The sequence below is a fragment of the Rhipicephalus sanguineus genome, chromosome 3, assembly GCF_013339695.2.
Source record: "Rhipicephalus sanguineus isolate Rsan-2018 chromosome 3, BIME_Rsan_1.4, whole genome shotgun sequence".
In the NCBI taxonomy this organism is placed as follows: domain Eukaryota; kingdom Metazoa; phylum Arthropoda; class Arachnida; order Ixodida; family Ixodidae; genus Rhipicephalus; species Rhipicephalus sanguineus.
This window is the reverse complement of record NC_051178.1, coordinates 181,172,730-181,189,198: the sequence shown is the minus strand read 5'-3', so window position 1 is coordinate 181,189,198 and position 16,469 is coordinate 181,172,730. Positions and strand designations below refer to the sequence as shown.

At 42.6% G+C, this 16,469-nt stretch overlaps 1 protein-coding gene across 1 annotated transcript in view; it reads left to right on the top strand.

Moving 5' to 3' along the window:
- The first annotated feature begins 1,077 nt into the window (after window positions 1-1,077).
- LOC119387778 (discs large homolog 1-like protein) overlaps window positions 1,078-16,469 on the top strand; it is a 131,486-nt gene continuing 116,094 nt past the window's right edge. The window contains 7 exon segments of the mRNA XM_049413684.1: window positions 1,078-2,304; window positions 2,833-2,883; window positions 3,453-3,577; window positions 5,306-5,408; window positions 7,737-7,973; window positions 10,773-10,856; window positions 10,858-10,951. Coding sequence (XP_049269641.1) covers window positions 1,246-2,304; window positions 2,833-2,883; window positions 3,453-3,577; window positions 5,306-5,408; window positions 7,737-7,973; window positions 10,773-10,856; window positions 10,858-10,951 — 1,753 coding nt within the window. The 5' untranslated portion in view covers window positions 1,078-1,245.

Sequence of the window (16,469 nt, the reverse complement as noted above, 5' to 3'; positions counted from 1 at the left end):
AACTGTTTGGGCACTCGGCGAGCAAGTCCGCGGTTTACCAAACTGTACAGAAAGGGAAAAAGGGGGAATTTGTGAGCTTGAGCCAGGAAGAATTGCCAGCAGCACCATCAGGTCGCGAACAACGTGAGGATAAGGCACTTTCTGGTGACCTTGGACCTCCAGTGCCGGCAAAAAGTTGGGAAGTAAAGAATGCTTCAACTGATGAACAGGGAAGTTTGACAAAGGCGCGAGATCCACATGGCATAGTGTACCATCAGGAGCTGCCTGCATTCCAGGGTGATGATCCGTCGAAGCAATCCACGTTGACTCACGTGGCCCCACCATCAACAGAGGAAAGTCCTGCAAAGCAACAGTTCCCACCACAATTTCAAGAAGCTCCACGATCATCTGGAAAATGGGGTCGCAAGCTCTTTGGCCGACCTAAAACCAAGGTACAGAATGAAAGTCACAAGGAAGAAAACGAAAAATATTATTCTGGTGACAACAAAGGTTATGATACAGATGTTTCTGTAAGGCCCAAGCTTTCCGACAAGGAGGTTTTCAGGGACACAGGGGTGCTTGACAGCACTGCTGTAGGGGAAAGTAATGTGGACCTGAAGAGCGACAAAGGATTAGACATAAAATATCAGGTTCAACACTGAGGAAAACTTGGATGTCGTGGAGACTTCCTCGCATTCAGTTACAGCTCCACCCGCCAGACATGACTCACTGGAAGAAAAGAACTTTTCATCCACTCTCCAGTTGGACAACCCTGAAAATGTTCACAGTGTTGCCCACATAGATGCTGGTCAGGCAAATGAATTTCCCTTGTTGACACACGAACATAGCGGAGGGCTTGCAGGGCCTGAAGACACATTCCCTTTCTCCAGAAGCCCAAGCTGAAATTATGACTATCCTACGTCACCCAGCAAGAGCCCAGGAAGAAAGAAAGGATTCTTTAAATTTCCTTCCTTTAAAAAGAAGAAGAAGCTCTCGGCCTCCAGTATTGAAGAGGCAGTACCACCTATCAGTGCAGTGCCCGTAGCAGCAGGACCTCTGACTACAGAGCTTGTAGCAGCACAGCCTGTGGCAGCAGAGCCTGAAAAATCTTTCGATGAAATATTAGCAGAGCTTAGGAAACAACAAGCGATACACCATGCTGCAACACTCACCGAGCCCAAGTCTCCACTGCGCGGCCAACTTAAGAAAGTTCCGCCCCCTGTACCTCCCAAATCGTGGAAAACAACCGCAAACCTCAACCTCTCAATGGAGTATCAAGAAAACAGTGTGTCAGTCAATGAAACGGAATATGTAGAACATGCCCGATCATTGCCTTTGCCTTCTGAGGAAAACGATGTTCCATCTAGTGCAACTATTCCCACCAAAAGCACTCCTCCTGAAAATAGTTCCCTCACTAAGGAAAGCTCAGGTGATGGAAGCATGAATGAGAACTTGCAGCTGCCTGTGAAATCATTTTTTGACCAAGAACACGAAGTGACAGTGTTGCAAGCACAAAGTAACGATGCGCTTTCTTCATCGCCTACCGCTTGGAGTTACTCAACCTTTCTGCGTGGCTGCAGTGAGGACTTTGTGGACAGTTCCCCTAGACGGCGCCACAACCTCCGTCTCTTGGCTGATGTGTCAGTCAGCAGTGATGCATTGCCAGCAGTAACAGAGGCCAGAAATCTTCATGTGTCAGGGGACGTTAGGCAGGAGCAAAGCCCAGGTCTCACAAGTAACTCAACTACTCTGAGGCCTGTCGACAAGCCACTGCCAGTTGGACATGTCTCATCTCCTGATCAGCAAGAGTATTTTCTTTACAAACCCAGCACTGAGTCCAAGAGTATGCCACAAATGAAGTTGTTCAGCTTGAATTATAAGAAGAAATTGGAGGTTGAAGATTCATGCAGAGAGATAGTTGCTGCAGCCTGTGAGCGGTACGAACCAGTCACCAACTTGGGCCACAATAATGAAGATATAAGCGTTTCCGTACTGTCGGCCGAGCAAAGCCAAGAGGTGCAGGTTGATGACAATCCAGCTTCTAGTGCCAGTGAAGTTTTGCGAGAGTCAGAAGAACCCAGTAGAAACAAGGAAAGACGCTTCAGTCTCAAGCTGAGTTCAATGAGGAAAAAGAAGGTCGACAAGCCGACAAAAAAGCCTGACTCCTTTGAGCAGCCAAGAATACTGGCAGCGCTGCGGCATGAGAGCAAGCCAAGACTTCCAGTTGACAAGGGCAGTATGATGGATGCCTACCTTCGCTCATTGGAGATGCAGCCAAAGTCACAGCTACGTAATCAAAGTGATGATAGCCTGGACTTGTCATTTGTAAGCTAAAGGTTTAGTGTTCTATACTTAGCTTGTGCCTTTATGATTTCTATCTAACATGTATGTTACTATGCCCATAGCAAGGCATTTTCATATTTGCATTAACATAAGTCTGGCAAAGCTGTGCAGCATTCAGGAATAAAGATTAAGAAAACTGGCAAAAGTTGTGTGATATACTTTTTTCTTGCCAATTAATGGCACTTCAGTAATACACATTCAACAAGACCCTCTGCAAAACACACATAAAAATACTGCATTTGTTCCAAGTAGAATCTTTGGAATGTAAACATATAATTTAGTGGTAGCACACTACATTAAAACCTTGTAGTGAGTAAATTTAGCTTTCAAAGGCTGCTTTATTCTTAATCTTCGGACTCTACGATTTTGTTAATGTAACTTCATCCTTTCATAATTATTTTAAGCGATCTAATGTGTATTTGCAACCCAGGGAAAATATTCTATGCAAATTATTCTTTACAACAGCAATGTGATATTCCTTTCTGTTGCTTTCATGTTCTTGTTTTACAGCAAACAAATGGGGAGGATGGTTGGGAGTTTGAAGAAATCACGCTGGAAAGGGTGAGGGTAATTGTCTCCTCTCATTTTCTCTCTATATATATTGAGTGGAGATGCGTTTTGCTGCTTGTAAACATAGTCGTTGGCTTATTGGTACTGCTATATGTGTTGAGTGCAGCTTGCTTCTTATCTGCACACTTGCTTATCACATGAGCCTGTGGCATGTCACAGTTCTCAGTTGAATTTAGCTGTCTGCAAGCTACATGAAACATTCTAATGTGCAAGCTCAGAAGCATTTTCTGAATAAGTACGGCTGTTATCTTTTTCTTTTGTTTCCTTCTATAAGCAGGTCAATCTTTCAGGAAAAGATAACACATAACAGTCCAGCTACATTATCTCAAGCTAAGCCATTGTTGAGGCATCCATAGGCAATGATCAGAATCCCAGCCAGCATGTCTGCTTGTCACTAATAGTAGTGTAAAGCGATGCGCTATATTTTGTATATTCTTCATGGTCGGTGAGCAGTCAGAATCAAATGTTTAGTGTGGGCAACGTTGAAAGCTGAGGTAGGCACCATGAATATCACCCGCTTGATTACATAAGCTTCTAATTTCACTTTCTCATCGATTCAGGGTGGAGCTGGCCTGGGTTTCAGCATTGCTGGAGGCACAGATAACCCTCACATAGGCGAAGACCCCAGCATCTACATAACCAAGCTCATATCTGGCGGTGCTGCTGCAGCTGACGGAAGGCTACAGTGAGTCTGCGTGTTCATGCTTATTACTATTCAATTTGCACCATGCTAAAGAAAACAGTGGCAGTAATGCACCTTCTGCTTTTTTTTTCTTCTTCATGAAGACCAGCACACGATCACAAATCAGGTCAAGTGTTTAACTCAATGCACAACGTGCATTGCATTTAACACTTGGCTTGATTTGAGCTGTGCACACTGTGCTGTTTTAAGTGCAAGGAGCACAGTGAAAACAAGACACACAGTTGAAATGAGCAATACACTGCGGCTTTATAATCAAGTTTGCTAATGTTGCATGAAGTAAAGCTTATTGTGTCATGTCATGTTGAGTTATGTTAAACTTAGTAGTTTCATTGTGAATTTGAAGTGTCTTTAGGTCAAATCGATACTAGTGTCGATGATGTCATAAGGATCATTGCAGTGCTTGTAACCGATGCACAATAATATAAATTGTTGCGTGTTTCTTTCTACGTTTGTAAAGAAATCCTTTATTAGCCTGGATGTAACACCAACATAACTTGCACCACAAACAGAAAAAAGAATAAACTGCTAGTAATGTTTTTAGCCTCCTTAACTACGCTCCAGAGGATAAATAGATTCACACAAAGAGCAGTATAGTACCATAGATTACACACATCACTAGCACTGGCAGTGCTAGTGATGTTTAGTGTTGCACTTGGGCTTGTCAGATGGTGTTCAATCTGTACGCGAGCGCAATGTATTGATGTGGCACTTGTAGAATGCAGCTTGTGCTGAGTAAAAGGATTATCCTCGTAGCAGCTACCAAAGATCTCAAAATAGGATAATGAAGAGCAGCTGAAGTGATGGTGCACGCATAGCAGTCTGATGACCTCACTTTTGTCCTCGTTGCACCAACCAGTTGCAGCAAAGTTGTCCACCTTGCAGTCTTGTTCTCAGCAGTAACTCTGAACTGCTGGGCTTTAACATAAGGAACTAACAGGCGCACACAGAGAAAAACAAACCTTGGCAAGCACACTGGAACATTTTCAATCTATTGTCTACTTGCTCAGAGTATGAAAGCGAAAACTCTTGTGAATTTCAAGCTCAACATGCACACAGCTATTGTTATGACCAAATTTGCCTTGCATGAGTTCACTTAGAGGCTGAACAACCCATGCTCACTTCTCAGAAAAGCCTTTGGAATAAGGACACTTAATATTTCACAGCCAGATCATACAGCTTGTGGCTTGACTATGGTTTCCAGTTTACTATGACACCTACAAAGTTCACCACTCAACTTCAGGCCACAAGGTTTTTTACTTCATCGAAAAAAAAAAAAGCTTTTGTGAGAAAGTGTACGGCCACTTAGTAGGTATAGTACTCGTGTTGTTCATGGTGAAATGATGTTGTGTAAAAGAAGTGTTCTGCTTGATCAGTGCAGCTTTTGGCAAAGACTAATGCAACAATATTTTTGATCTGTCATTCTCAGTATCTGCCCTTAGTAGGCAGGTATCAAGCTTGCATGGCTAAAGCCTTCAGCCTCCATTATCATTAAATTTTGCTCTAGTTGGCATGTCAACTTATGGCAAACATATTGTTAATCACGCTAAAGACTCTCCATTATTGAGCTTGTGTCACAGCTGCTGCAAATTAAGTTTTAAAATAAGGTTGGTTGATATGAACACTGGTTATTATTGCTATTTTTGTCATGATGATGGAAATTTTGTGGCATGCCTGTGTCTGACTTTCAAATATGTCTGTTCGTCTTTGCAGAGTCAACGACATCATCCTTAGAGTCAATGATGTTGACCTCATAGACGTCCCACATTCCATAGCTGTTGAAGCTCTCAAACGAGCAGGGAACTCCGTTCATTTGGTGAGTCCTGGATAACTTCCAATGAGAACTATGTAACGTATAGTTTTAAGCCAGATGTAATTTAATTTTTGTTGTTTTCTTATATGAAGGCACAGTGAGTGCTTATCTTGTGGTTCTATTTTAATTCCAGATCCTTTTGTATTTTGTAAGAACACTACAGGGATAATATTGATAACCGTGAATTTTGAATATTTAAGTAGTAGTCCGTGTTCATGGCATTTGCATGTTGTTCATAAATCTTGCTAAGCCTACTGTAGTGCACAGTTTTTAAATATAGTTTTCCTATTCCATTAATTTTCCATTCCTTTTTTAAGGTAAGTATTTATACCTGTTACAGTTGCTTTAATTGTGGTGCTATGCTGAGATACTGCACATACTGAGAACCAACAGAAAATTTTCCACCTTAGATGAGGATACATTTTGAAAGAAGATGTGAGAACATATTCTTGCAACATCGAAGTACCACCACAAATAGTACTTGCAGTATTATTTGCAGTTTAAATTATACGTTCAACATTTTTTGTGTTGGTTTGCATAGAGCACAGGTTTGATCATTTGAAACTGTCTAACATTAATTGTTGTGAGCTGGAAAGTTGGGGAAATTATGCTGAAAACAAAGATTTCTTTTTAGACATGTACATAAGATATATTTGTCATGTAACAAGCTGTATACTTGTATACTGTAATTCCAATCATAGCGATAACTTATTAATAGCATATAATAGCCCTTTTGAAGAATTGTTGTTAAAGATGATGCTCTGTCAGACAGATTTTAGCTTTTCCTAGCTATGCAAGGATTTTGAAGTGCTCCATCAAGCCACAACATTTATTATAGAAAGTGCATGCACTCTTGAGATGTTAATGTGGGGCTATTTTCATGCTGGCAACTCCTTATTTTACTGAAAAATTTTCAATATATTGATTCAAATTTATAATTGTTTGGGTCATAAATGTGTTTAGATCTGATTTTGGAACATCAGCCTCTAGTCAAACTTGCAGTACTATTGCAGTTATAATTCTGTATTTTACAAGATGTTCAGATTGGCGACCCAGCAAAACAGTATCTTCTTGCTCTTATTAAGTGGCACCTGCTTATTTCTAAGCACTTCAATTATGTTTAGTTAGTGAGAGAGCTAAATATGATGACTGAATACATCATTGTATAGGTAAAGAAGGCTGCTATTATCTTAGTGCACCAAAGCACCCACACAAAGAGTTGTTACAAGATACAATTTCATGTCACAAGCGTCAACCGAGATAATTACAATGAATTTGTATAAGAATTGTTAGAATCATTGCAACAATGCGGTATTGTTTCATTCCCTAAATGCACCGCATTGTTCAAAACTGATAAGATATATGTACATGCCAAGGTAACAGTTTTCCGTTTCTTGTCATTGAGCACACAATTTTTTGGTGGTCGCTAAAATGGCACTACAGTTTAAACTCGATTCAGTGAAGTGATGACCACGCTTTAATTATTTGATTAATTCGGCGAATTTGTAAAATCACAGGAATTTTTTGGTCTTTCAAAATCAGAAATTGTCACAAAGGGACACCCAAAAGCTACTGTGGTGTATTATTTGCCACTAACACACTCCTGCACATGTCAAAAATCCACAAGGGCAGCCCGGACATGGAGCCTCCCATGTATGGACAATACAGGCAAGGTAGAAGGTCACGTGAAGATATGACAAGCTGCCAAAGTGCAAAGGTGAAGAGAACGAATGCGGTGATTGTGCGAGCAGGAAGAGCAAGAAAGTTACAAGGAGACGATCAGTGCGATCTGTCACATAAACCATAAAATAAAGAAAGCAACCACAATGTTCCTGTGGGAGCATTTGCATTAAGTCCGTTGTTCCTTGCATGGGCGCAGCGTGCAGCCTCAGCAATATAAAACTAATGTCGGAAGCTAGGGTGGCTGGACATTCCAAAGCAATAGCATTACAGTGCACGTCCAATGAAAAACCTATCTGTATAAAATTAGGAAGAAATCATTGTATTTCTTGCTCATTTATTTCTGGAAAGCTTCACTAAAGTGTTTTTAGTGCCATGATAGCTTCGTTAATTCGAGTTGATAACGACAGTCAGCTCTATGGGTACCTACTGAGGAATGAAAATTTCTTCAGTTAGATAGGGAAATTTGTAAAATCGAGTTTGGTTAGATCAAGTTTTAACTGCATTGACCTACAAAGGTGGGGTGCATCAGCAGCGGTTGATTCTCGCTTTCTACCAACGCCGTCAAAACCTTCTGTCTTCTGGATGGCATCTAAGTTTGTCTGATCGTCTGTTGTCTTGTGTTTCTGACGTGGACCATCCTTTGCGCAGCTGGTGAAGCGCCAGCGGTATCCGGGACCCCAGGGTGCCAGCCAGCAGCAGCACACGCCACCGCAAGTGGTCGAGATCGAATTGATCAAGGGCAACAAGGGCCTGGGCTTCAGCATTGCCGGTGGCATCGGCAACCAGCACGTGCCGGGTGACAATGGCATATACGTCACCAAGGTCATGGAGGGCGGTGCCGCACACCTTGATCGGCGGCTTGAAGTTGGCGACAAACTGGTTGCTGTAAGCTCTGTTCTTCCTTCTTCTCTTCAGGGAAACTGCCATAAAGAATTACAACACTGCGCCCTCTCTTAAGCCTCTTCCAGTACAGTTGTAACACCTTCATAAGTGGCAGTAATATAATAGGACAATTGGGTATAAGAGAGACCACTGTGCCTACATCAAGAGTGGGATTGATCAGGAAATGAGCATGTGGTACCCTGCTTATAAGAGACCCCTCATTAGCTCCCTGGTACGTGTCTCTTATAAAGGGGTTCAACTGTATAGCCAGACACAACTAAGCCAGGGTCACTATGCAGTTGTGTTCAGTGGGCCAGTGAAAAAGCAAACCTATTTAATTAACAGAAGTAGGTGTAGACTGTTGCGGACCTAAAACAGACTTCAATATAAGACATCGAGTTGAGCTAGATCGGTTATTATGACACTTATGAACTAGTGGTGAGGTCACATTCATATAGAGTACTAGTTTGTTATGTCACGGCTTGGAAAGCAAGGAATATAAGTAGGTGTGTGACAATCTTGCCTTCAAATTCTTGAAGCAGCTTTGTCTGACTCCATGTTAGGCATGTCATCATTTACTGCACTTGAATATACAAAAAGTAAGAAAGAGAAATGTAATCGTGCACAAAAGAATCGACTCTGCAATTTGGTTGTGGGATTTAACATTGGATGTTTGGAATGCTCTTGGTGGTGTTGGCTGTTCCTGACCAGTTCCAGGATTTCCTCAATGAGGCCGGGACATGAAAATTTTAGCATTGAATTACGCGTTACATTAGCCTGTATGCATCCCACAATGAGCTGACAATACTTGAGTGCATTCACTACAATAAAAAATTTGTATTTGAATTTTTAAAGTCACTGTTGAACTTTACAGCATCGCGGCAACCATGAACGGTGACGAAGTTAACCAATGATCCCCAGAAACGACTCTCCTGAGCAAGAGAAATTTATCTCTAAGGACATGCTTTTGTACTTGCAAAAACAGAAAGTAATTGCAAGAGGAAGAAATAAGTCATGGCTGCCATGCAGCATACTGTGAAATTTCGAGCATACACACCCTCCACCCCCTACCTCTTCACAGCTCAAAGTTACCAGAAAAGTAGAGGGGGTGCTTTCCCAGAATGGCACCAAAATTTAAGATGGCAGCAACAAGGTTTTCCGCCAGAAAAAGATGCAGTGCGCATGTAATTCCTCCAAAGTTTTCTGGCTCTCGTTCATGGCATGGTGCATTACAATGACAATTTGCAAACACAACATAGACGAAAGCAACGCGATCAGACAATGTGAAGCATGGCATGGAAGCACCTCTGGTGATGAGGCCATGCCAATGGAACAGCTCTGGGCAATGGACAGCGGTCTCAAAGACCTTACTTTTGCTAACTACATTTGTTATAGGTATCATTTCGAAATGCGAATACAGATCTCAAAGGCCATGCTTTTGCTCGTACAAACCTGATAATTGTAATGAATGTTGTGTACCAAGTTCCGGGTGCAATCGTTATGCGGGAAAGAAAAAAAAAATGAAATTGGTGGTGGAAGTGAACTAACTGTACACTAGGAGAAGCACAGAAAATCAATTTGTTATTGTTCTCGTGAATATTTTAAGTGTATTTATGAATGGCTCATTCTAGAATTGTCTACAATATATGCAGCTGGCATATAGGGGCTGCTAAACTATGTGGAGAGGGAAGGTAAGAAGGTCATCCTTGCCTCGTCCATAACTGACGCCTCTGGCCCACGTATTAGCTGGAAGTGGGCATCCCGGCTTTGGCTCACTAGTATAAACTGTGTTCTTTCTTTTCTCACATTTCACTTTTTTTTAATATCGTGGTTGCATCTTTTATTTTTTTCCTTTCTACAAACCCCAGCACTTGCTCCGAAGCATATCGAAACAGTGCAGACGAACAAGCCCGAAAGCACAAATACATGATCGTGCACCACAACATTGTTCTGTATTCTTCTTTCTTGCCCCTGTGTGTTTATGCACATGTTAAAACGAATGAAGAAAAATACACAAACCTCCACAACTCATTCAAGGACTTGCTCATGGGGTTCTGTCATATAAACTTGACTGTTCAGCGAGATGTGTATTCATCTTCAAAGATTCGCTAAGGGGACACAGATACACAGACACAGTACAGAACGAAAAAATACAGCACACACGATGTCGAGCATTGCAACGTTGAGTGCATCGTCCAATGTCCTGTGTCCTGTATTTTTTCGTTCTGTACTGTGTCTGTGTGTTTGTATTCACTTAGTGCACCTTTGAAGATGAATGAACACCAACTAGCCCACCTAATAACTCTTCTCAGAGATGTACTATAAGTTAGTTATGCAATAATTGTTTGCTGATTTTACTGTTTGAGTCGGGTGTCAGTTCAGATTCTTAAACAATGTACAACATTATCAATACTTTACAAGCATTGTTAGCCATATAGAAAGTCTGACTGGTTGGTATTTACACATGTAATGAATCGGTGTACAGAAAATCTCCAACTGGTACAGACTCCAACTTCTTTGGCGGCAACTTCTCACATATCGGCAACTCATTAGGTAGTTGCCAATATGGGCTTTTCCGTGTATCCTTCTACTGTTGTTCTGTGTGTGGCGCATGCATACACGTGTTTATCTCAATAAAAATATCAATGAATTTAAGCAGAGCTGTCATTGGTTCATATTCTACCTCCAACTCTGCAGCTCATCTTTTGTTTGCACTTGATGCCGTGCTTCAAATTATTGCGAGATTTGGAGTTCCGCCTGCCAACATGTTCCTCCTCGTTGCTTGCAATGCAACCGACACAGGTGGGTGACGTCAACCTGGAAAACGTCACCCACGAGGAAGCGGTGGCGACGCTGAAGAACACAGGCGACCACGTCATCCTGACAGGTGGTCAAGAGCCAGCCCTTTTCGTTCATCAACCACTCCCTGCCCCCACCTCCCCCACCTCCAGTGCAGGAGACGCGCCTTGGAACACCCCCCCGTGAGTCATCACCTCTTGACTGTTTGGCTGCTCACATTTCACACACAGCCCATGACACTTCTAGGAAGGGAAGAACTTAAACTTGGGTTATTCGGTACAGAATCGACGTGGCACATTGGGTGCCATGCAAGAACACAGAAGAAAGCAAACAGTACTCCTAGTAACTGAATTAAATTGTTTAAAGCTGTTCAAAGAAAGTTTAAAGAATGCAATAGCTCACCCAAGTTTCGCAAGTGCTGGAAACCAGATCAGTAACGACATAACTGCTGATGACAATGAAGCTCGCATGCGTTGCAAACTGTTCATCTCCTCATTGATTAGTGCAACTGGGAAACGGTTGAGACAATGATCACAGTTCTCCTAAACGTCATGTGCTTCCCTAACTCATTGCGTAGCCTGCTTATTGTGCTGAAACGAGATGCCTGTGCTGTACTTGCACAAAAGACAGTCATGTCGAGTCTGACATCTTTGGCACGCTACATCTTTGGCATGCACTCTGTGCTTGCCTCGCAACAGTGGCTGCACAGAAGGGGAATGGGGCAATTTAGGCTTGTGTGAATATTCGACCACTTCGAATATTTGAATATTACAGTATTCGAATTGAACGAAGAGACATTTATAAACCGCATGTAACCCCCCCTGTAAAGGTGGTTTCACTGCAGTAGGGGGATGCTGTACCGTGAATACACCTTTCCAGGGTAAATCCGCACTATCTCAAAGCCCCCACTTCAAGGTCAAAGGAACATATTACCCTCACATCGATTCATTGTTGTTTTTTTTTTTCTTTTTAAGTTTAAAAACGTGTTATGCGGGCTTATAAGCTCTAAGTAGAGGAAATTTTAAAACGTAACATATTTCACAGGTTATCACTTGCATTCCACGAAAAGTCAAATCCTGCTACTATTTAAAGTTGCTTCCACTTCCCTTTGAACCAAAAAGAATGACATTTGCACGTGCCTTGTTTCACCTTTAAAAAAATATTGTGCAGGTTAGTTGGGTCGTGACAAGTATGCTCATTTTTCTTTATAGCATGTGATATATACTAGGTTTGTGCGAATATTCGAGTTTCTAATTCAAATCGAATAGTACCTAATCGAACAATTTGATTCGACTTACGAATAGATAGTATTCAAAGTTTGGAATAATTCGACAGGACGAATATCTAAAACGCGACAGAGGCCAGTGGTGCAACTTGGTTAGGGTGGGGTGGCAAAAACTAACGCTAACCTCGTTACAGTAGGCCTTTCGTTAAAACTTTCACGGACATCCTGGTTCAGAAGCGAGCACACGCGGATCTTAAAAGAGATTATGTCATTTCCACACGTACAAAAACTAGCCACCGTATTCCCCTCTGTAAGTCGTTAGGAGGTTCGGAGTGGCGCTGCTGACTGGAATGGCAGCTCTTCTATCAGCATGCTTGCGCGCACCATAGAAACTGAAACAAAAGCCACTCTCGAACAAGTGCGTAATAAAACTGTCGGCACGCCGTAGCGTCCCTGATTTTTCCTTTGTCTTGCCGTAACTGGCGGTACACATTTCGTGTAAATGTACTGTTCAATATTCGATTCGATATTCGAAATTTTTGGTCACTATTCGGCACTATTCGATTCGAGGTGAAATTTCACTATTCGCACACCCCTAATATATATTATTCAAATTCGCTTCGAAATTATTCGACTAAATCACTTTTCGCTTCGAATTCACTTCGAACCTAAAATCTACTTTTTGCACAAGCCTAGGACAATTCCGTGACTTGCACAGGAGATTACTATAGAATTGTGTTGTTAAGTTTCTTAGGGAAGGATTACAGAAAAAAGAATGCATTATATGAGGAAATGCTTGATCCTTGAAGCTTAAATGCACATGCATACAAACTTTCTAACCTGCACATCCTGTCTAACCTGTCTAAGTGCCAGCAAGACATTACATGATATTAAAGTGGAGTTGGGCGAAAAATGAATGAAATTTAAATTTAAAAAATATCTATGCCCTGCCTGCACAGGCAATGTTGCTGTTTCTTGTAAAGGTTGAACCACACCAATGGTGTAAGAATATTTTAGGTGATTACACTGCGGCTGGCGCCTCGTCCAGATTCTGTTCCCTGCCTAGGCTTTTTCCCTTTGCTGGTGACAGGTTGCGCTAACAGCCGGGGGCTCACAGGGCAAGGGCTCCGATCCGCGCAGCATAGGTTATTTCTGCAGAGCCTTGCTCGTTTACCACGCTCCATATACATATGTACACGGATGTCATTATATTAATACACTGGGGTTCTGCAGTAACGAAACTGATTATTTATATGTATATGCAGCTTATGTTCTTAAACGTTTTTGTTATAAAAATGCTCTGACAGTGAAAGAACATTGGTTGGTATAGCGATCGCATTTTTTAGTTGCTTAGCAAATCATAGCACAAAAAAAAACTATCGAAACACCGTGAACCAATGCATTTCGAAGCTTGCACTCGTTCTTAATTACAAACTTCAATCGACACGTGACCTCTGCCGATCTTACACTTAGCGTTTCACAAATGGCTTCATTTCGGCCTCAGGCAATGTTGGCTGTACTTTGTACCATTACATTGTAATTTGCGCCGTGTGGACTTCAGCAGAAACGAGTGTGTATAACACGGTGTATGTGAATCAGTGGGGGGAGCGAGCAAGCTGAGAATCGTCTGCTGTTGGACAATGTGTCCTTAGCTTGCCTTTTCCTTTTAATAAATAGTCTTTTGTTGGAAGTGCGCCTTCCTGGCTGCAAAGTGTCGTTGGATGGTGAGGAAGAGACGCAAGAGGCATGCTAAGAGAGGTAAAGCCTGCCTGGTGACATAAAGTCTGGCTGACTAATTATAATCACATGAACTTACCGAGCATAAAAAAAACACAGCTACATCACAAAAGTCGTATATACAATTAGTATTTCTGTTCACTGGCGATTCCAGACAGTTAATATTTCTTGCTCCTAGTAAGCATAGATGAGGAAAAATGGAACCTTATGGAAAAATGGCACCTTATGAAACAAGAAATTCCCTTTTTGGCTTGATGACTGAGTGCATAGGTAGTGCATGGGCCACTCACACTGTCAGTGTCATGTTACGAAGCATATGCTTTTCTTCATGTGGGCGAGGCCCGTCGCTGTTGTAGTCAAAGCACAGTCTCTCACATAGCGCGCCTGTTGATTCAACATCATTATGTCCCGGACTCTCTGTGTCTATGCACAATAAGTTTGGCCTGCTTTCAACGGTCAGGTGAGGCTCTTCAGAAGTATTTGACGCTTTTCGCCCTCCTCACTTCCTATAAGTCGGAAGTAGCGTTTGTCGTTTTAGCAGAGATTTGTAGTTTTTTGCTGCATGGTCAGGTATTGTGAGCAGTCCACGAAAAATGCTAGGTACAGCATCCGAAGAAAGCAGAGGTTTCTTTTGGGTGTCTAGCAGGACATTTCCCCTGTATTCTGTATGGTATGTTCCACAGATCGCTTCTTCTGGGAAATGCTTCATGCACACATGGTCAGTAGGCTATCTGCTCTCGGAATCGCCTATCGCCACTTATCTAAACGCTCTAGTGCATGAGGAGCCGTGAAAATCAACACTCTCCGTACAAATCCTATACCCCGACTTGCAATGTGGGACAAAACACTTTTTGCCCATTTCGAGGTGCAGCCAGTGGGAACACAGCTTACGGATACTCGGCATCACATGCAGCGTCGAGGTATACTTTGAGTTGATGCCAGAATACGAATCAGAAAAACAAATGCACTCACAGGGCTCGTGGGCACAGCACAACACATTTCTAAATCACAGAACAGCGTTCACACACAACTTTCAGGAAGGTCCGCCACTGCGTGCAAAGATCAGAATGCGTGCCGCGCGGTCTCCTGAGCCCCCATACCGCAGCGCATCTGTACTCGTGCTGCGAAAACTCCTCGTGGCTTAAGGACATCTGCGAACACAATCTGCCCGCGCCTTCTCCTTAAGGGGAGTGCGAGTGTCAGCACCTAAGTATTCTTACACCATGGCCACACCGCAGGTGCTGTGGCCATATTCAGTCAGACCACTTCGTTCACGTGACAGGGCTTCTTTTAACCCACAGACCATGTGCTCCACTTGTGTGTTTTTACCTGGTTGGCGCATTGACCATTGAATGTTATAGGGGTATTGTTCAAATTCGTGCATGCAGGTGTGACATTTTTCTGGATCACACTACGCTAGCAGACATCAGTCGCTCACCAGTACTTTCATAGCAGTCCTAGCAATCAGAGCTGCAACGTCTAATGCACAGTTCACATTGGGTCATGACCATGGTGGCTTCAGGACAGGGGAGACAGAGGTGAATCTTAACTGAAGATAATTTATTCACCTTAGTTGTACAAGGTTAACACCAACAAATATGCAGAAGCCACAGCAGCGGAACATTTTGCACAGCTGAGGATAAAACCGCAGTGGAAACGCACATGACAATAGACTCATAGGTGTTCAACTCACCATGTGCAGTTCCGTTCCTTTGGCTCTGGGACATTAGGTTTGCTCTCAAAGGCTGGCAGGGCACTGGAGGGCTTGTCGCAACTGAGTTGAGATACAATCAGTTGGGCGTTCTTGAGCAAAAAACCGAGCAAGCTAGGGGAAGTAACCAATCCCTTCTTTGGGTGTGGGAAGAGCCCTGCCCAGTTCCACAAAAAAGAAAGGGAGGGAACGGCACGTCTTGGCTGCAGCATCACAGCAAGGCGCGAAAGGAGGCAGGAGCTGCTTATGTGCCCTCTTCTCATTATTTTCCTGCCACCACGTGCATAATCATCATGTAAACTAAGGCACGGCCGCTCTGGGGATACTAGGATGCACACGCATCCCCACAACAAATGCCACTTGATAAGTTCATTCATCTTAGCAGAGACAAATACAGTTTCGTTAACAGCGAACTTTGTTTGCATTCTCCAACATGGCAAAAATGCACCACCACTGTTTTTGCATGTAACAGCCAAAAAAGGCAATTTAAAGAACTAATGGAGAGCTTATTCGCATGGCCCTTTGGGAATTAAATGGCAGTGGCATTTCAGAGAATAAAGGCCATGAAAACGTAATAAACAGGAACATACCAACAAGGTTTTTCTGTACCTATCGAAATGCGTGATCTTAGGTGGACTATGATCGCATCCAAGTGTAAAACTGTGTTGACATGTGGTTAGGGTTGAAAGTAGGGGTGTGCGAATATTCGAAATTTCGAATATTTTTCGAATAGTGTTTGCTATCCGATTCAATTTGCACTGGAATTTTACTATTCAAACTATTCGAACTTCCCAAAAACAAACACAGTCAACGTCCGATTGAATGTGACCCCTTCAGATTTTTAATATGCTTCACCTCATTACATTTTCGTATTGCGGCAAAGCTGCCTTTCAAGCTCCGTTACGGTCGAACTTTGCCAAGACACAACGTCCGATTGAAAGTGGTCCCTAGATTTTCAATATGCTTCACCTCATCACACCCTCGTATTGCGGCAAAGCTGCTTTTCTAGCTCCGTTACTGTCGAACT